This window comes from Saccostrea cucullata, unplaced genomic scaffold (genome assembly GCF_032062105.1).
Source record: "Saccostrea cucullata isolate Sc308-1 unplaced genomic scaffold, CSIRO_AGI_Scuc_v1 ctg629, whole genome shotgun sequence".
Lineage (NCBI taxonomy): Eukaryota > Metazoa > Mollusca > Bivalvia > Ostreida > Ostreidae > Saccostrea > Saccostrea cuccullata.
Window position 1 is genome coordinate 153,287 of NW_026923658.1, and position 22,814 is coordinate 176,100.

The 22,814-nt window shown below is 33.5% G+C and overlaps 1 protein-coding gene across 2 annotated transcripts in view; it reads left to right on the top strand.

Moving 5' to 3' along the window:
• LOC134264599 (uncharacterized) overlaps positions 1-22,814 on the top strand; it is an 89,799-nt gene that overhangs the window by 45,586 nt on the left and 21,399 nt on the right. For both annotated transcript variants that reach the window (XM_062746882.1, XM_062746883.1), the window contains 6 exons: positions 3,852-4,109; positions 13,274-13,495; positions 16,221-16,251; positions 19,134-19,264; positions 20,036-20,120; positions 22,094-22,139. In XM_062746882.1, coding sequence (XP_062602866.1) covers positions 3,852-4,109; positions 13,274-13,495; positions 16,221-16,251; positions 19,134-19,264; positions 20,036-20,120; positions 22,094-22,139 — 773 coding nt within the window. The remainder of the gene's footprint in view (positions 1-3,851; positions 4,110-13,273; positions 13,496-16,220; positions 16,252-19,133; positions 19,265-20,035; positions 20,121-22,093; positions 22,140-22,814) is intronic.

The following is a 22,814-nucleotide window of genomic DNA, read 5'->3' on the forward strand; positions in this document are numbered from 1 at the left end:
GCAATGGTTCATCTTTCAAAATTGTGAATGCCATAGCATCTGGCTTAAAATAAAAACCAAATTCAATCACTGGAAAGTTGTTGCATGATACTCAGGTGACCTATAAGGCCCATGGGCCTCTTGTTCTGGGAATATCGTATATATACATATATTTTTGGCCATAGCTTGTATATAGAGATAAACTGTTTGTTAGTGCAACTCCTCATAAACCGCTTTACAGAATTTTGTCAAACTTTGCAGATATTTAGGACGCAATGTGTAGATATATGTGTACTACCAAGAAATTCCAATTCCGTTATTTTTCTGGAAATTTCAGCACTTTTTAACTTAGATTCTTGTTCATATCTTGAATATAGAGTTGAACAGTTTGTCAGCCCATCTCCTCATAAACCGCTGCACAGAATTTGACGTCAAACTTTGCTGACATTAAGAAAACAATGTGTAGATGTGCATATTATCAGGAAAATCCTATTCCTTTATTTTAGAAAGTTACAGAGACTAAAAATCTTATCTATACAATGTAGCACTATCATGTTGACATCTGGATTTAAGTTAAGTCAAATTTTAAGCACAAGGTTCTTGGTGGAAATAAAAGTTAGGGACCAGTTAAAAAATAGTTACATATAAATATGAAATAATCTTTTAGAAATATCTTTTTTAAAAAATAAACAACAATGTTAAAAAGTTCTCTGGGAAATGAACTTTTAGTTGGTCAAATCCTGTGAAGCCCAAAAGGGCTTCAATAGGTTCATCGATGTTCAAAAAGTTCATCTAAGAAAGATATTTGCAAATGTAAATATAAAGAGAGTAAGATCAATATTACAGTCATATTTATATTAGTCATATCGATTTTTAGCTCTTCTGAGCCAAAGGCTCAAAGAGCTAATGTAATGGCCATTTATGCGGTGTCCGGTGTGCGTAAACTTTTTAGAATATGGGCCATAACTCAAGTACCCCTTGGCCAATCAGTACCAAATTTGTCACAGGGTATCCCTGGCCCAAGGGCTACCATTTATTTTAAAATAAGGGTTGGGACCTTTAAACAAGGGGAGATAATCAGGAAAACAAAACCAAAAGTACTGGTTGCTAAAAAATCTTCTCCATAACCACTTGGCAGATTTTCACCAAACTTACATACAAGGATCAGGGTATGTCGAAGATTTAAAATTTGCAAGGGGAATTACCCTTTGGCAAAGGGCATGGTCTCAAGGTCACTTTAAAGTTGACCTAAATTTACAATTAATAAAAACGTGTATATTTTGCTTACTATAAGGACTAGGATCATCAAATCTTGTAAGTTGATGCATCTTATGACTTCACAACATGTTAACTCAAAAGTAGGTCACGGTGACCTACTTTTTTTAAATTTTGCGGGGATTCGTTTTCAAATTGATTAAAAGGCATGATTTGGACACTTTAAGGCCTATGATCATCAAACTTTGTCAGTTGATGCATCTTGGGTCCTAAAACAATGTCTACTTATAAGTAGGTCACCCTGACCTACTTTTTGAACTTTATGACTTATCCTTTTAAAAACATTAAATCCCATTATTTCGGACATTGGGTGGTTTTGAATCATCAAATCTTGTACTTTGATGCATCTCAGGACCTTAAAACATTTTTATGAAGAAGTAGGTCACTGTGACCTATACTTTTTGAATTTTGCAGACATTTGTTTTTTAAATTGTTTAAATGGCATATTTTGATTACTTTAAGACCTATGATCATCAAACTTTGTGAGTTGATGCATCTTGGGTCCTCAAACAACGTCAACTTAAAAGTAGGTCACCCTGACCTACTTTTTGAACTTTATGACTTATCCTTTTAAAACATTTAATCCCATTATTTCAGACACTGGGAGGTTTAGAATCATCAAATCTTGTACTTTGATGCATCTTGGGACCTTAAAACATTTATGAAAAAGTACGTAGGTCACTGTGACCTACTTTTTGAATTTTGCCGACATTTGTTTTCAAATTGTTTAAAACGCATATTTTGATTACTTTCAGACCTACGATCATCAAACTTGGTCAGTAGATGCATCTTGGGTCTTTGAAAAATGTTAACCAAAATGTAGGTCACGGTGACCTACTTTCAACACTTTATGGCTATATTTACATATCTTAGGTATTTATTGGCTTAGAATCATCAAACTTTGTGAGTCGATGCATATTTAGTTTTCGGAGAGTGACGACCAAAAAGTAAGTCACGGTGACCTACTTTTGACATTTTATGGCTTTATTTAAGTATCTCCGGTACTTATTGGCTTAGAATCATCAAACTATGTGAGTTGATGCATCTTGGGTTTTTGGATAGTGACGACCAAAAAGTAGGTCATGGTGACCTACTTTTGACATTTTGTGACTAAAATTAAGTATCTTTGGTACTTATTGACCTAAAATCATCAAACTTTGTCAGTGATGCATCTTGGGTTTTCAGAGAATGATGACCAAAGAGTAGGTCACAGTGACCTACTTTTGAATATCTCAGGTATGTATTAGCTTAGAATCATCAAACTTTGTCAGTTTAGGCACCTTGGGTTTTCAGAGAACGTCGACCAGAAATTATATTTATATATTTATATTTAATTATATCTGGTACTTATTGGCTCGGGAATTATCAAACTTTGTCGGTTGATGCATCTTAGGGTTTCGTTGAATGTCCAACAAGAAGTAGGGCACAGTGACATAATTTTGAATATCTCAGGTGCTTATTGGCTTAGAATCATCAAATTTTGTCAGTTTAGGCATTATGGGTTTTTGAATAATGTCGACCAAGAAGTAGGTCACTGTGACCTACTTTTGACATTTGATGGCTATATTTAATTATCTCTGGTACTAATTGGCTTAGAAGCATCAAACTTTGTCAGATAATGCATCTTGGGTTTTTCAGAGAATGTTGACCAAAAAGTAGGTCATGGTGACCTACTATTAAATATCTCAGGTCCTTATTTAATTAGAATCATCTGTCTTTGTCAATTAATGTATCTTGAGTCCTCAGAAAATTTCAATCAAAAGGTAGGTCACTGTGACCTACTTATGGTATTTTATAATTATATTATGATATCTTCAGTCTTAACTGGCTAAATATTATCAAACTTTGTAAGTTGATGCATTTTGGGTCTTATGATTCTAATAGAGTTGGAGGCTTCTAATAGAAGTGATAGATTATACAATTTATCAGAAGAATGATTCAAGGCCCTTGGGCCTCTTGTAAGAGATACTTTGGTTACATGTGGTTCACAATATTGGGTTATCCTTTTTCAGTAAGGGAAATTATCCACTATAAAAAATTTTCTGAAAAAGCAGCAGGGCTGGAGTGAATTGTATGAGCCTTATGGCCCTTGAGCCACCTGATTTGTTGAAGATTGATACACTTTATTTAGAAATATCAGGGACCTATATACAGTTGTATATTGTATATATGTCCCTGGAAATATATTCTGTATACAGGGTCATTTTTGCAGTTTTATACTTGCAAACAATTCTTCCCAGTTTTAAATTTTCCCTGTCACAATTTTGTTTCAGAAATTATACATGTACTGCATTGTTTGAAATTAATCAGGACCACCTGAGGGTTAGCATTAAGTACCATATAGTGTACTTATGGTTATTCTTTTTAATTGAACAGTGATCAATATTGTTTCTGTAACTTAAGCATTTTGTTAGATTACAGAAGAATCTTTACTATTTTTAGAAAGTTGAAAGTTCTGAACTGCACTCTAGCTATTTCTGATTTTGACAGTTTGAAGTGGAAAGGTTTTCAAAAAATTTTATGGATGTTATATCATATATATATATATATATTTGCAGAGATATACTCAGTCTTATAAATTGTATTTATATTTACAGGTTGATGTGATAGTTAACACAACAGCCTTGAATTTAGATCTTACAAGTGGGGCAGTCTCAAAATCCATACTGAATGCTGCTGGAAATGATCTGAAATCAGAAATTGCTAAAATTCCAATTATTAGCAAAACAGGTCATATTAACAAAAGGATTGATTATGGAGATGTCCAAGAAACTAAAGGATACAGATTAAAATGCAAAAAGATTTTCCATGGTGCACTTTTCCCTTGGAATGATGGAAATGATAAAGCTTTGAAAGTAAGTGAAAGGTATTCATTACAAGGTTATGGTACTTTAATCCAAGTTTGTCTTATGAACAAAATATGTTTGTGAAACACTATGTCCCTGATGGTAACACAAATCTGGAGTGGGAGGTAGACTACATTGCAATAGTTATGGCCAATGTTAAAGTTTTTCAAATGTAGGTCAAAGGTCACAGTTGAGATCACATGATCAAAAATATCTGTGCCAATGGAAAGGTCTTGTCATAGTGAACATTCGATGTCGTGTCAAATATTTAAGCCTTATCCTTGACAGCACGATAGTTATGGGCTAGGTTAAAGTTGACAACAGACAGGCAAACAGACAGACGGGACAAAAACAATATACCCCCAGGATCTTTTGATCCAGGGGCATAAAAAAAAATGATAATCTTTCAGTAAAAATTTCATGTAAAATAAGTTAAGATCAAGAGAAGATTCATTTTGTACTTTCACTGTAGGTTTATATGTATATCTTAAAAAAATTGCAAGTGCTAGTTAAGGTATAGCCTTTAAAAAATTTGCTGGCATTTACAGATGCACAGTTGAATTTAGCCTCTTGTTTACATATAAATGTCTGCTCTACAGTAGCGAAGTAAGGAATTGATGCTGCTTCACGGCTTCGAACCCCAATGTGGGGCATAGAGACCAGTCCTTCAGATTACAGTATAAACCGAAGTCCCGTGTTGCAGTACATGTAGGTGCTGGCACGAAAAAGATCCCTCACTGCTCAATGCCCCTGAATTCTGAGCATAGGACAAAATTTACAGCTCTCCACTTTCAATCTTTGGCGTCTCCAAACGAGTGAAAAGTTTTCGAGGGGCTATGAATAACGTACAATCAATCAATCTTTACATATTTTATTTAAACTCAAGTTTGTTTGAATCATGACAGTACCTTTGGTTAGGGTGCCAGGGTGGTCAAAATTGGGGATAAAAGAAGAAAGTTCACATTGGTCCATTTTTGGCCCTGTGAATTTCTGAAAAATAAGAACTACTCAGTTTTAGTTGAAAATATGTTATATTTCACTTGGACCCTTGGTGACTTCATATCAAATAAAAATGACGTAATTTTTTTTCTTGTCTATGTATTATGACGTCATGAATTTTGTTATTTTCCTCAAATCTTGAAAATTTCGTTAAAACTAACCAAACATTTAAGCTTTTTTTTTCTTTTTTTTTTTTTTTTTAATGCTTTATTTCCATGCTTTAAAAACAAACATCAAATACATTTATAAAAATTTGCACAGAAAATTTTTCACACCCACCCACTTTTGCACTTCACTCATACTTACATCAACAATACATCAATTTTTGCAAATTTTTACACACTTTATATGAATAAAACAGGGGACAAAAAAAGTATGCTACATTTGATCTAAATATGTTTTTTTTTTCAGAGGATTTACATTTCCAACATAGTTTTCCAATGTGACCATGTAGACTCAAAATTTTCTGCAGTTAGATTTTTAACAGATATGTACTTTTCAACCTTATAATACATTTTTAAATGGGCAATCAGCCCATTTAAATTAGGCTTCTTTGCATTTTTTAAGCAGTAAAAAATGTACTGTTTAGCATATAAAATTACAAAATTTATGACATAGTTTGAATTTGACAAAGGTAACTCTCCAAAGATTACATTTTAAATATTAAAACCTACACGTTTTGATGTGTAATTGTAAATATGTAGACTAAGATCATTCCAAATATGCATTACATCTTTACACATGAACAAACTGTGCAATATGGTTTCACATTCATTGTTACAGAATGTACAAATATCATTTTCTTTTATTTTAATTTTTTTAAGGTAATAATTTACGGGTAGTATTCTATGCAAAATTCTAAATTGTAGCCACTGGACAGCTGAATTTGAAGACACCTTAAAGCACACATTAAAAACATCTCTCAATTCCATTTCTTGAAATCCTTTTAGAAGCATTTCTGAATTCCATTTTGAAAAACCAGTTGGCTTTACATTCTTTGTGTTAATATTTTTATAAATATCTTTTGAACATTTATCAATCAATATTAATCTTTTGTATAACAATGGCAAAAATGGGCGCTGTAGCTTTGAGAAACCTACCCTAGAAAATTTTGAATCTTTTAAAAACTTTGAAATAGCACTAATAATGCTGTTATACTGCATAAAACATACATGATGAATGCTATGTTTTTTCACAAAATTCTCTCTAGATAAAAATGACCCATTGACATCCAAAAAATCATCAATAATTTTTACACCATTTTTATACCATTCTTTATAAAAAATACTCTTTTTATTCACTTTGATACAAGAGTTTAGCCAAACTGGGGTTGATAAAATTTCAGACTGTGTAAGATTTGCCTTGTCAAAACAATTATCAGTGATGACAGATAACCAAGACTCTAAGACATCTTTCCAAAATTTGTTTTCTGTACATTTCAACATTTTCAACACAAAATCATCACCCAAATTCAAAATCTTTTCCACAACATCTTGCCCATAAACTATTTCAAAAATACTCAACCATGAATGACTTCCTTTAATAATTCTTTGAATCCATGAACATTTTAGAGAAAGTATAAAATTTTTAAGATGTTCCATGTTTAGGCCTCCCAATGTCTGGTGTTGCGTAGCAACAACACATTTTATTTTATCACTTTTTGACCCCCATACAAATCTAAACAACTGCTGTGTTAAATTGTCTAAGATTTCTTCATTTGGATTTGGTAATGAGATATTAAATAGATAGTTCAATTTTGGTACAATTAAAGTTTTTGCAACTGTTACCCATCCAATGGGAGTTAGAATATGTCTTTTCCATTGCTGAATCATTGAAGTGATTTTTGGCAATTGGACTTTGAAATTTATATCAACAATCTTTTCTAGGTCGACAGAGAAATTTATTCCTAGCAAGGAGAAAGTTGTTGCCCCCCAATCTAGCTTCCATCTTGAATGGTGGAAAACCTCAGCAGAAAATTTTTTTGAGCCTATCCAAATAATTTTAGTTTTTGTACTGTTTATTTTCAAACCTGAAAATTTTGCATATAATTCTAATGTATCAAGTGCAGCATACAAAGAACCTGCAGAACCATCAAGGGCAAGAGAAGTATCATCAGCAAACTGAGATAATTTGTGTTTCTTATCATTTACAACAATACCCTTTATATCATGATTTTGTTTAATAAGAATGGCTAAAATTTCTGCACAGAGAAGAAAAATGTATGGAGAAACAGGGTCTCCCTGGCGACATCCACGCTGGACTGGAAATTGCTTAGAAAGAAAACCGCTTTGGAGTATAGAAGCTTCAAAATTTGTGTTTAAAATTTTAATCCATTTAATTATATTTTTACCAAAACCAATAAAGTGTAAAACCTTGTAAACAAAAGACCATGAAATGGAATCAAAAGCCTTCTCAAAGTCAATGAGAACCAACAATCCAGGTGTATTATTTATTTCAGTATAAGACATAAGTCTTAGATCATAAATAAATCGTGTGTTTTCCGCAATATATCTCCCTTTCATAAATCCTGTTTGTGTTTCTGAAATAAGAAGATCGAGTGTAGATTTTATTCTATAACTAATACAACCAGATATTAACTTATAGAATACGTTTAAAAGAGTTATTGGTCTCCAGTTTTTTAAGAGATGTCTTGGCTTGTCTCCTTTTGGCAAACAAGATATTATACCAAGTCTCTGGGATATTGGAAGCTGAAGAAATATTTGATTTATTGCTTTTAAGATAAACATTTTAAGATCATTCCAGAAAAACTTAAAGAATTCAGTTGTGAATCCATCACTTCCGGGTGATTTATTATTATTCATATTTTTCAGTACCAGAAAAACCTCCTCTTCGTCTATATCTTTATCTAGGATTAATGTTGTTTCTATGTATAATTTTGGAACATTGTGGTATTGAATGGTATTAGAGAGATCTACGTCTATCAATTCAGAATCTGCGTTTTTATATAAAGTTTCATAATAATTTTTTACTTCGTTTAGAATATCAGATTGTTTATATACAATACCTTTGTCTAGAGTTTCTACCTTTTTTATTGTTTTGTTCAGGAAATTTCTCGACTCAAGATGACAGAAATATTTTGTTGGCTTTTCCCCTTCTTCCACCCACTTGGCTCTAGATCTGATCATATTACCTTTTAGTTTTTCTTTTCTTAAATTTTCAAGAGTAGATTTTTTTTTCTTCCAGTACAGAGAAATCAGGAATTGTACTTTTGTTTTCCAAATCCTCTATTTCCTTAATTAATGATTTTTCTAATTTATCTTTTTCTCTTTTTTTGAAAGTTGATTATGATATAGTAAACCCCCTGATTTCCATTAGTAGTATGTCAAAAAATACAGAGTCATCAATTGAAGTCTCTACTTCTACTCCATTTAGGTCCTGAGAATACTGGTTTTTAACTAATTGAATTTTTTGTTTCACCTTTTCAACATACTCTTTATCATGTGAAAGATTATTGTTAAATTTCCATAGTCCACGTCCTCGTTCAAATAAATTAAACTTTAACTCAATTGTAACTGAAGAATGATCAGGTCTATACCCAGGTTTTATATCAAAATGTTCAACAATATTTGATAGGTTTTCTGATATAAGGATGTAGTCAAGACGACCCTGCTTAACTGGATTTTTTCTTCTCCATGTATAAACTTTTTTATCTGGGTTAAGTATTCTATAATAGTCAACTAAATTCAAATCATTCATTATTTCAATAAGTTTATCTCTGGCTTTGGGGTTATTTACATTTGCATAGTTAAATGTGTCTATGTTGGGATTCAATGCCAGATTAAAATCTCCACACAGGATAAAATAATCATTATCAAATTCTAAGAAATAGTCCCTAACTTTTTCATAAAATTCAGGGCTATCGTAATTTGGGCCATAAATATTAATAATAGTAATTCTGTTATCATCAACACTTATGTCAAGTGCTAAAATATTACCCTCATTATCTTTTTTCTCCCTGTGGAGCTTTAGTTCAAAATTATCATTGAAAAAAATGGCTACCCCTCTAGAGTTTGACAAATATGAATTAAACACACATTTATAGCCCCACTGAGTCTCTACACATGATTCTAAGTCAGTTGTAAAATGGGTATCCTGAAAACAAACTATAGAATAATTTTTTGTTTTATAAAAGTTTAGTACATCTTTTCTCTTTGATTGTGTATTTAACCCTTGACAATTGACTGTTGCTATTTTTATCGAACCCATATCGGTGTAAAAATAATGCTAAGTTCATTACATTCATACTGGCCTTTCAAACAAACAATCTCATTGAAAAACATAATACAGGAATGAAAAAGTAAACAAATGAAAGAAAAAAGAAAAAAAAATAAATGAATAGAAAAAAAAACAGACAAAAAAAAACACGTAAAATCTGAAAAATAGACTTTAAATTGACACTAAAGTCAGCCGTGGATCATCCAAACTAGCAGGACTCAAACCAGAAGTTTATGGTGTGACTGTTATTAACAAAGTAAACAATGGCGGAACATTTTTTCCCGAAAAAATCACTTACTAATTTTGTTGATCTTGTCGTCTAGATCATCTGTTATGTCAAATTTCGTTCTTTTTTCGCTTCCCTCGATTTGTGCATAGATGGAACCGTTAAAGTACCATGCAGATTCGATGTCTTCTTGACTTAGAAGTTTACTGATAAGTTCCCCATTTGCTTTTGTCACATCGTCCACCAATTTCAAACCGTTTCCTAGCTTCTTTATATCTGAACGCTTCCTCATGACTCTGGCCTTGGCATCTGAGTTTATCACTTTAACAATAATGGGCCTTGGCTTTCCGTTCTCTCCCGAAATACGATGCGCTGCTATTATTTCGCGATCTTGGAGTTGTACACCTGCGTTCGCCTGAATAAACTCTTTTACAACCATCTGAGTGTTTTCTTTCTCCATAACTTCCATGATCTTAAAATTATATTTTCTGAAGTATTGTTCATTTCTGTTGCTCAATCTGAAAGCTTCACCTGCAATTTTTTCGTTCATTTGCACCCTCTGTTTTAATTCTCTGATTTCTTTATTGCTCTCCGCTAATTTCTCGGCTAGTACTTCTGCCCTTGATTCAAGTTTTTCAATATCTCCCGCTGCCTTATCTATTTTCTTTTGAAATTCAACTTTTAATGCCTGGCACTGTTCTTCTACTTCTGCTTTTACACTCTCATCTCTTTCTTTATTGTTTTGTTCTCTAATTTTTTTCACAATTGTGGTTACAAGCGTCTCCAACTTATCAGCTTTGACAGTTTTTTTAATTTCAGTTTTTAATTCCACGAGATCTTTTGAAATCTGGGTTAGCTGTTTACTTACGTCTGTCAAAGTGCTTTCCTCTTGATTTTCATCGTTTGATTTTTCATTTTTCTCTCCTTTTTTATTCCCTCGGGTAGATACACTAGGGGTCGACATTCTTACTGTGTAGAGTGACCGTGAACAGTTTTCACAACAGGCACTGGGCTTATATGATCTTCAATACCAAATCCCAATCACAATCACATTCACATTCACTTACAATTCACAATATAATTTGCATGGATATATCACTGAGAATGGTATCACATAATTTCCACATCCAGGAACGGTTTAGAATTAGTATTAATTAAGAGTCCGGCATGTTTTCGACCACTCGCTAAACAGCACCTCTTGCCTGGCCGAGCGCCATTTTTAAAGTCTTAAGCTGTTTTTTTTTAATATTTTGCATAGCCCCCAACCTCTGATCTAAAATGTTGAATTATATAATGAAAGAACTGTTTCAGAAGATTATAATCCATGAAAGAATTTTTGGATCGCAGGGTGGGCTCATATTTTTATTAAAAGTTGAAGATGCTCAATTTCACCCATTTTCTTCAAAAATCAAGAACATTGCAGTTTCACAACGCCTGAGTTTCCAAACTTGGACAGTCAGAGGAAAATTTTTTATAGGAAATGAAAGCACTAAGTCTCAACTTTATGTTGATGATCAAAATAGGACGTAAGGACTTGGTCGGTTAATTGGTCTATTGACAGGGCCATTTTATGGAGTACGTGAATCTACCTCTTTTTACATAGGAATATATATATAGGAAAAAAATCTTTTAAACTATTCTTCTCAAGATCAAAAGTGTATTGATTAGTGATATTGATAAGAAAGCATTCTTAGGCAGTATAGATTACATAAGAATTTATGTTAACCGAAATTTAAATTAACCGACCAAAGGACTTGGTCGGTTAATTGGTCTATTGACAGGGCCATTTTATGGAGTACGTGAATCTACCTCTTTTTACATAGGAGTATATATATAGGAAAAAAATCTTTTAAACTATTGTTCTCAAGATCAAAAGTGTATTGATTAGTGATATTGATAAAAAAAGCATTCTTAGGTAGTATAGATTACATAAGAATTTATATGAAAAATGTTTATCCCTAGAACAGCAAAGCCATGATTGTTCATATTTCTATGAAAGTATCCTCAGTTGGTTTGTTAAAATCATGACCCCCCCCCCCCCCCCCTTGTGTACTTTGGAATAAATAAGAAATTTGTATTAAAAAAACAAAACTTTTCTCTAGAACAGCAAAGCTATCATTGGTCACATTTATTTACACTTTATGAAAGCATCTTCAGGTAGTGAAGGTTTAGATTTATTCAATTCATAACTAGGGGGGACAATGTAAGTTCAAACTCAAAGGGTTAAACCCATTAGTCATAGTCAAAGAAATATGAAAACATCCTTAAGAGGTGAGCAATGTGGTTCATGAGCCTTTTTTATGTTATACATGTACTATGTTCCCACTATCACGATTGGCACCACGATTGATATCGGGGACTCGAACGTGGAGAAATCGTAGTGCTCGTATCAAACCGAAACAAATCTTGTGCTCACTCGTGGCTATCGTGTTGATCGTGAAATTTTTTTTGACTGTCAAAATTTTTCTACGATTAACACGATTAGATTTCATCGTTATCATCGCATCAAATTGCATTACATCGTAACTAACCTCAACTGCATCGTAAGAAAACGCATCTAATCTGGCTTTCATATCATGATCATCGGGATCGATCTCGGACAGAACAAACATCCCGCTGAGTGGCGATTCGTTGTGATGTCTCATGTTCTGTCACTATCTGTGACGCTTTGCGTGGTCCTACTGCTCACATGCTGACACAGTATTTTCCCGCTCAGAGACGATTTGATACGGACGCATGAGAGTAAACGCCATTAGACACGAGTGTTAACGCTTTGTTGCGGACGATCACGCTATATTATGAGTACTTAAGCTTGCAAAAATAACGGGAAAATTGAACGCGTTTCTTTCCCCGATTGAAAATAATTTCTGAGATTTGGAAAAATATTTTTAAAGATGCCACCTAAAACAGGTACGAAAAAGGAAAGAGGGGGGGGATCCTATCTTCTTCTGAACCTGAACCCGTTGGATGAGAGGCAACATCGGTGAAAAAAAAAAATAAAGGATAAGAAATCAGTTACACTGCAGTTTTTGCTCTACTTTGACAGCAATTACATAAGACCATAGTTACACTACAAACACCATGTTAATGACGTTGTCATTATTATTGATTGTATTTATATGTTTTAATAGATAAAATATAATGGACTGAGTATGGCCAGATTTTTAATATATTTGTCAGGGTACAATCGTAGCTTAAAGCGTGTTCTATCTTGATCCTGGTCGTGAAAGACGTTGCAATGAATGTGATATTCTATCGTGCATTAGCGCAAGAGTGCACGATGAACGTATTATATCGCAAGAGTACGTATTAAAACGTAGAAGATCCTTTCTAATCGAGAACTCGGATCGTGATATTCGTGACAGATCGAGGTCCTTTTTCGACTAAATCTTGATAATCCTATTGTAACGTAATTCATCTTATCCGAACGGTAGTCAGATCGTCAGAGATCGCATCACATGAAATTTATCCATCGTGACCATAGCGCATAAAAGCATAACAAAACGTATGAAAACGCACCTATACGCATCTCTTCGTATCTTGGAATAAAATTCGATAAAAACTCTGCAATCAACTACGATTGATCTATTGTGACGTGCGTAACTGACCGCACAACAGTGGGAATGTAGCATTAAGTTGTCTTGCTCATGGAAAAACCCTCATAAAGTTGAGCTTCTTAACCATAATCATGTTGTTTCTTTTTTATAAATAGATTCTTGAACAATTTGTGAAAGCATGCATAAATGGGGCAGATAGAGGGATGTTTAAAACAATGGCATTTCCTGCTATTGGCACTGGGCAGCTAAAAATACCCGCAGAGGAAGTGGCAAATTGTGTGAAAAAAGTAGTTGATGAGTATGCTGCTTCACACAATGAAACACACATAGAGAAAATCATGTTTGTCATTTATGAAAAGGATGAAGAAAATTTCAGGGTAAGTAACTTAAATTAATTGATAATTAAAATCACAGCTGGAAACACTGTTAAGACATGCATACTTTTTCCATGGGGTCATATTTCCACAAAATCTTCATTTCTGTTTAATCTGCACATTAAAAATATTTGTCATTTCTCTTATGTATACATGAAAACATGCATGTAACAAAGAAACAATGTGCTTTGAAATTATTGATATTAAATAAAGCACAAAAAACTTTTTAAAAAGATAATAGAATTTATTTCAAATTCACACTTTTAATTAGTCTACCACTTGACAACTTCCTTTTGGCTACACAGTTTCAGATTTGGAAGTTGCTTTGTTCATTATTAGGTCACCTTAGTAAACTCAGGTGACCTATTGCTATCTGTTTTCGTCCGTCGTCGTTCGTCATGTGGGTTAACATTTAAACATTTTCAGCTTCTTCTCTGAAACCGCTGAACCAATTTCAACCAATTTTGGCATAAAGCATCTATAAGTGAAGGGGAACAAAAATTGTGAATTTCATGGTCCCTGCCCCCCTGGGGCCTGGGGGGTGGGGCAAAAACCACTAAAATTAGTGCAATCTTTAAAAATCTTCTTCTTTACTCCCGGACATCAAGCAGTCAAACTGTTGGTATGATTGTAATCAGCATTGAGTCCTCTACCAAAATTGTGAAATTCATGGCCCCTGGGTCAGGGGTTCTGGTGTTAGGGCAGGGCTCTATTGATTATATAGTGAAAATGCATTATATCTTTGAAAATCTTCTTCTCTGCTCCTAGGTATTAAATAAACTAATTAAGTTCATAGTTATGATGAACAAGAGTGCCTCTACCAAAATTGTGAATTTTATGGCCCCAGGGTCAGGGGTTATGGTGTTAGGGTGGGGCTCTATTGATTATATAGTGAAAATGCATTATTTCTTTGAAAATCTTCTTCTCTGTTCTTGAGTATTAAATAAACTAATTTAGTTCATAATTATGACGAGCAAGAGTGTCTCTACATAAATTGTGAATTTTATTGCCCCAGGGTCAGGGGTTCTGGTGTTAGGGCGGGGCTCTATTGATTATATAGTGAAAATGCATTATTTCTTTGAAAATCTTCTTCTCTGTTCTTGAGTATTAAATAAACTAATTTAGTACATAATTATGATGAGCAAGAGTGTCTCTACATAAACTGTGAATTTTTGGCCCCAGGGTCAGGGGTTATGGTGTTAGGGCGGGGCTCTATTGATTATATAGTGAAAATGCATTATTTCTTTGAAAATCTTCTTCTCTGTTCCTGAGTATTAAATAAACTAATTTAGTACATAATAATGATGAGCAAGAGTTTCTCTACATAAATTGTGAATTTTATTGCCACAGGGTCAGGGGCTATGGTGTTAGGGCGGGGCTCTATTGATTATATAGTGAAAATGCATTATTTCTTTGAAAATCTTCTTCTCTGTTCCTGAGTATTAAATAAACTAATTTAGTACATAATTATGATGAGCAAGAGTGTCTCTACATAAATTGTGAATTTTATTGCCCCAGGGTCAGGGGTTATGGTATTAGGGCGGGGCTCTATTGATTATATAGTGAAAATGCATTAAATCTTTGAAAATCTTCTTCTCTGCTCCTATGCATTAAATAAACTAATTAAGTACATAGTTATGATGAACAAGAGTGCCTCTACCAAAAATTGTGAATTTTTTGGCCTCAGGGTCAGGGGATATGGTGTAAGGGGGGGCTCTATTGATTATATAGTGAAAATACATGAATTCACTGACAATCCTCTTCTCTGCTCCTAGGTATTAAATAAACTAATTAAGTTCATAGTTATGATGAGCAAGAGTGTCTCTACATAAATTGTGAATTTTATTGCCCCAGGGTCAGGGGTTCTGGTGTTAGGGCGGGGCTCTATTGATTATATAGTGAAAATGCATTGAAGCTCTGAAAAACGACTTCACAGCTCCTAGGTATTAAATAAAATAACTAAGTACATAGTTATGATGAACAAGAGTGCCTCTACCAAAATTGTGAATTTTTTGGCCCCAGGGTCAGGGGTTATGGTGTTAGGGCGGGGCTCTATTGATTATATAGTGAAAATGCATTAAATCTATGAAAATCTTTTTCTCTACTTCTGGGTAATAAGCAGATGAACTATTTACATATTTATGATGGGCTCTTCTTCCAGAATTGTGAATTTCAAGGCCCCTGGGTCTGGGATACCAAAATTTGGGGGGGGGGGGGGGCTCTACTTATATACTGAAAATGAATTGTTTGAAATATGCTCCTTGGTATTAATCAAACATTTTTGATAAGCGAGTGTGCCTTTTCAAAACTTCTGCAATGTGTAGACCTAGGGTCAGGGGTTCATGTGTAGTAGGAGCACTCCTGATTATTGCTGAATATTACTGATTAGTTGACATACATTTTTGTTCCCCTACCCTGCTTATGGGTATTAAGTAAACAAACCAAACAATTGCTAAGTGTATAGTTATGATTAGCATTGGTGCCTCTTTCAAAATCATGAATGCAATAGCATCTAGCTTAAAACATGAACCAAATTCAATCATTTGAAAGTTGTTGCATGATGCTCAGGTGACCTATAAGGCCTGTGGGCCTCTTGTGTTAAGAAATACTTGACATTTAATAGAATTGATATACTTCTCTCACTTTTCATTTATGGTAAAAGTTTTAGATTTACAGACTTAAAATTGAATACATTAAAGTGGTGAATAAATGTATGTTTTCTTTTTAGGTTTTCAAAAGAATTTTGGAGGAAAGCAAAGGTAATGTTGACATATGCTGTAATTTATGTATTAAAACAAGATGTGTTTGTGAAACACTATGCGCCCGGCATCAACAATGTTCGAAAAAAGCTATTTTTAGTATATAGGTCACAGTCAAGGTCACAAGGTCATTGATCTTGGTTTTTTTTGAAAGAACTTAATTAGTGGAGTATGCATACTAAATATGAAGTCCCTATCTCCTATGGTTCAAAAGTTATGACAAACAGTTGAAAAAGCTATTTTTAGCATATAGGTCACAGTCAAGGTCACAAGGTCATTGACCTTGATGTCATTTGAAAGGACTTTATTAGTGGAGTATGCATACCAAATATGAAGTCTCTATCTCTTATGGTTCAAAAGTTTTGGCGAAGGTTAAAGTTGACAACAGACAGACAGACAGACAAACAGCTAAACAGACAAACGCATAAAAATATCACTCTGTCCTCTTTTGCTTTAAAATAAATATCCATAACAGTCATTCATTTGAATGACTTTCGATACATGTATATATTATATCCCTTTAAGGAATGAAGCTTATTGTCCCCCGCTTTCGCAAAAGCGAGGGGACATTAAATCTCATTCATCTGTACGTCAGTCTGTCATTCTGTCTAGCTGTCCGTCCGTCACAAAAACTTTAACCTTGCCCATAACTTTTGATTTAGTGGAGCTATGACTTTCATATTTCACATGTATATTCCTTGTGAGAAGACCTTTCTTTGGGTACCACCATATTTGACCTTTTGACCTTGACCTTGGAGTTTGACCCACTTCTACACAAAAAAATCCAAACTTTGACTTTGAGCATATCTTTTGAATGGTAGAAACTAGGACTTTCATATTTCAGGTATGCATTTTTTGTGTCAAGGCCTTTCATCAGATACCAACAATTTTGACCTTTTAACCTTGACCCTAGAGATTTCTGTACTTATGAAAAAACTTTTACCTTGACCATAACTTTTGAACAGAAAAGGCTGGGACTTTCATACTTCACATATGTAATCCTTGTGAGAAGGCCTTTCATTGGATACCAATAACTTTGACCTTTTGACCTTGACCTTGGAGATTGACCTAATTTTCTAAAACTTTGACCATGGCCACAACTTTTGAACAGTAGTTACTAGGACTTTATATTTTTTCACATATGTATTTTTTTGTCGCAAGACCTTTCATTGGAACCAACAACTTCGACCTTTTGACCTTGACCTTGGAGATTTCCATACTTATGAAAAAACTTTAACCTTGGTCATATCATCTTTTGAAAGGTAGAAACTAGGACTTACATATTTCACATATTTATTTTTTGTGGCAAGGCCTTTTATTGGATACCAACCATTCTGACATTTTGACTTTGACCTTGGAGATTTCTGTACTTATAAAAAAAAAGAGAAGACCTTTCATTGGATACCAAGAGCTTCGACCCTTTGACCTTGACCTTGGAGATTGACTTACTTTTCCAAAACATTTACCTTGGCCATAACTATTGAACAGTTAAGGTTAGGGTTTTCATCCTTCACATATGTATTACTTGTGACCTTTTTTAAGAAATCAACAACTCAGATCCTTTCACCTTGGAGTTTGACCTACCTTTCAAAAATTTATCCTTGGCCATAACTTTCTTTTGAATGGGGGGGGGGGGGATTTTGTATCACAATCGTATTTCTTGTCTGAAAAACCTACTTAGGGTTATATCAAATATATTTCATTTGCATTTAAGAAATGTTAAGTCTTTGTTATGTTGCCATACGAGGTCATCTGTGTTTCACAAACACATCTTGTTCCTTATATTGAAAAGAGATAGGACTTTCATATTTGACATGTGCATTACCTGTGACAAGATATTTCCGAGCATGCTATGAATTCTTACCCCTTGACCTTCACAATTGACCTTATTGTTAAAAAAAATCAACTTCAGTGATAATTTCTAAATAAATGACATATGATAGGGTGTTCATATTAGACACAATATGTCATAAAAAATGACATCTCACCCACAAAGACACCGAAAGTTGGGGTCCACAATTCTTTGAATTTGCTTGTTTCAACCTAATATGTAATACAATACAACATAACTTGAGGCAGCTTATGCTTTAGAAGTGGTTCAAAAAAAAAAACGTAAACTGCCTCAAGTTATGTTATATGATATAACATTGGTTAAAATAACCTTCATTAGTTTAATTTAATGTCAATGTTGACAAAGACAATTTTTTCTCCAATGTTCACTTTAAATTAAGAATATTTTAAAAGGTTGTATAACACAAAATGCCTATGATGAGTCACACATCAAAAACGTATTACTTTGCTTGACGAATATAGATTAAATCTTTAATCCAATCAAATAACTTGTTACAACTAAAATTATTTGTTATTGTGTTTTCTAAGACATATGTTGTTTAAATTATTAAGTTTTAAAAGAATCTTGTCAATTTAATTTGTAAAATTGTGTAACCACCAATTGACTCTTTTTGACTTACCTGAGCTAGTCAAATGAAATAAAAAATTACATAGCGCATATACTTGCCTATAAGTCAGTCCCCTTATAAGTCAGATATATTTTTAAGCTTGTATTAAAAGGATTTAACTCTCTAAAATACCAGTCATTTTATACCTCGCTTAGTTTTCACCAAATTTAACTCCAAAAAATTTTACATATAGGCAAGTATGTATGGTATGTAATTGCTCCTTAATTCTTGTTAAGGTAACATTCTAGTAAATACTTCATTCAGACCTTGTTTGTGAAACAACTGATGCTAAAAAGAATGCTGAGAGTTTTTGCTCTAGGTGTCTGGGTGCGGAGACTCTTTTTATATGAACTTACTAAACAAAAGTTGAGCTTTTTCAGACTAAATTTAGTTGATTTGATATATTTTGATTTTCTTTCACAGATTGTGTCCAAAAAGCGAAAATTCCCCCACTATACAGAATGTCTGTTTGTGGGGAGGAACATAATATAATTGGTGCAATGAATTTACTGGAGGGCTTATTTCATGAGCACATTATACAAAATTATGAGATGGTAAGAACCTTGATTTCATTAAATAAGTGCAGTTAGAAATACATGTATAAACAATTGTTATCAATTTGTTCATTCACTATTAAATCTCTGCATTCACTCCCCACTAACTCATTTTACTCTTGTTTTTTTTCACTGATCATTCCCCATTTATTTTTTTGAGTTGATGCATGGTATCAACTCTGTTTTGTTACCTGTAAGGGATTCCCCAATTTATCGAAACTAATCACATATTTGTTTGAATATTTTTGGTTCTTGTATAAATATTGGTTTATTTACAATGCTGCCGAATAGCACCCACAAATGTGTATCGGCATATTAGGTTTGATTAAAATATCTGTAATAGTTTCTTTGAAACTGGAGAGCTTACATTGTAACACTAAATTTAAAAAGATGAGATCAAATTTAAAGGAAGGGTAAAGGTAAAATGTTGATGCAAATCAATATGCAGCAGCATAGAAGGTTGGATTAAAATGTCTTGGAATGATTTCTATGAAATTGAGAAAATCACTTAATTAAAGGAGAGGGAGGTCAAGGTTAAAGGAAAGGTCAAGGTAAAATAATTTAATGAGTATGAACAACTCTCATCAATATGTAAGGAATTCAAGATTTGATAAAAACATCATAAGTTTCTTTGAGATTGAGATAATCACTAAAGAAAAGCAATATCAAAGTCAAAGGAAATGTAAAAAAAAAAAATGATGCTGTTGAATAGTTTATTCTAGCAAATGAATAAGCTTTATTTAATGTTAAATTGTGTAAATTAATTTATAGGTTAAACATGCACAGAAGGGGGAAGCCATTGTGACACCAAAACCAGAGAGAAATGATGAAGTTCAGCCAAAGGAAAACATAGGAAGTAATTATTGCTTGATAACTTTATTTTAATTTAGCTGCAAATGACGGGAACATAGCATGTGACAAGGCATATACATAGGAATACAGTAAAACATGCTTATATAGCAAAGTGCTAGAGACACAAAAATTGTTATCAGCATATATGAGGAATAATAATTAATCACTTTGCTTTAAGCATCAATTTATTATAAACTTCTTTGATATATGCATGCAGCTTTACTGTGATAAAATTTTTTGTGTGTTGGGCATATCATGTACCATTGTGGTGCACATTACAGTATTTCCCTACTGTGATGTTTTCAGCTCACCTGAGCCGAAGGCTCAATTGAGCTTTTCTGATCACATTTTGTCCGGCATCCATCTGTCTGTCTGTCTGTAAACTTTTCACATTTTCGACTTCTTCTCAAGAACTGCTGGGCCAATTTCAACCAAACTTGCCACAAAGTATCCTTGGGTGAAGGGGATTCAAGTTTGTTCAAATGAAGGGCCACGCACTCATTCAAGGGGAGATAATTGGGAATTAATGAAAATTTGGTGGCATATTTTAAAAATCTTCTTCTCAAGAACCACTGTGCCAGGAAAAATGAAACTTATGGGGAAACATCCTCAGGTAGTGTAGATTCAAGTTTGTTCAAATCATGACCCCCGGGGGTAGGGCGGGGCCAAAATGGCCGACCAAAGTTTTACATTGAAATATAAAGGAAAATTCTTTAAAAATCTTCTTCTCAAGAATGACAAAGCCATAATTCATCATATTTATATGGGAGCATGCTCAGGTAGTGTAGATTCAAGTTTGTTCAAATCATGACCCCCAGGGGTAGGGCGGGGCCAAAATGGCCGGCCAAAGTTTTGCATAGAAATATAAAGGAAAATTCTTTAAAAATCTTCTTTTCAAGAATGACAAAGCCATAATTGATCATATTTATATGGAAGCATGTTCAGGTAGTGTAGATTCAAGTTTGTTCAAATCATGACCCCTGGGGGTAGAGCGGGGCCAAAATGGCCGACTAAAGTTTTACATAGAAATATATAGGAAAATTCTTTAAAAATCTTCTCCTCAAGAATGACAAAGCCATAATTGATCATATTTATATGGAAGCATGCTCAGGTAGTGTAGATTCAAGTTTGTTCAAATCATGACCCCCGGGGGTAGGGCGGGGCTAAAATGGCCGACCAAAGTTTTACATAGAAATATATAGGAAAATTCTTCAAAATTCTTCTCCTCAAGAATGACAAAGTCAAAATTCATCATATATATATGGAAGCATGCTCAGGTAGTGTAGTTTCAAGTTTGTTCAAATCATGACCCCCCCGGGGTAGGGCGGGGCCAAAATGGCCGACCAAAGTTTTACAAAGAAATATATAGGAAAATTCTTTAAACATCTTCTTCTCAAGAATTCATCATATTTATATAGGAGCATGCTCAGGTAGTGTAGATTCAAGTTTGTTCAAATCATGACCCCCGGGGGTAGGGCGGGGCCAAAATGCCCGACCAAAGTTTTACATAGAAATATATAGGAAAATTCTTTAAACATCTTCTTCTCAAGAATGACAAAGCCATAATTCATCATATTTATATGGAAGCATGCTCAAGTAGTGTAGATTCAAATTTGTTCAGATCATGACCCCCAGGGGTAGGGCAGGGCCAAAATGGCCGACCAAAGTTTTTATAAAAGATATATATAGGAAAATTCTTTTAAAAATCATTTTCTAAAAATAGCAAGTCCATGATTGGTTATGGGACTACTTTTGGATTTAAACTTTACAATAAAAAGCCATTTTCTACTTTTTCCTACTCTTAGTGCTCAGGTGAGCGATGTGGCCCATGGGCCTCTTGTTAAGTGGAGCAATTAAGAGATGTTAAATAAATGCATTTACATTTACTAATCATAATGTATACTCAAGCAGTTTACTAGGTTAAAAGATAAAATTTCTTTTGGGTAACTTATATTTAATTTAAAAATAATATTTCAGGTGAAAGGGACATTTCTGAGCAACCTGCAGCAGTATCTAAGGAGGAGTAAGTTTTATGTTTGATATATTTATTTATTATATACCCACCTGCTTATCACTCTATTTTACTGTTGATTTTACGCAACCACATGACATTGTGATCCAACTTTCTGGATCACCACACTGGTTTTCTGAATCCATATCACCACTCTCTGAGACTGATGACATAGTACGCAGAAACTGGACATTATTTTTCTTGCACGTTAAAAAGTCCCTTGACATTATGATTTGTTTAATGGAAAAATATTATAAAATTGATCTCTTTTACTATATTACGTTAGTTGTAAGAGGGTATATAATAAATTTATAAATTTACAATTTTTATACATGTACCATTGTAACCATGCTACTCTGTCCTTAGAGTGAACACAAGGTTTCAGTACAAAAATAAGATCAAACAAATACTAACTACAATGAATTGAAACAAATACAAAAGAATTTAGGGGTAAAATTTTGTTTGATAAATACCAGTATATACATTAAACTAATATATACTGTGGTTTCATCAATTTTCATAGAGCACAAATTTTTTAGGATTTCTTTGTTGAGCAGATCTACAAATTTAAATTTATATTGAATTAAGAAAGGTATTATTCATTTGTATAGGCATTGCTTTTGTTCATGAAATTATGTATCCTCAAAAACGTCTGTTTTACAAAATCTACAAAAATTGATGGCATCG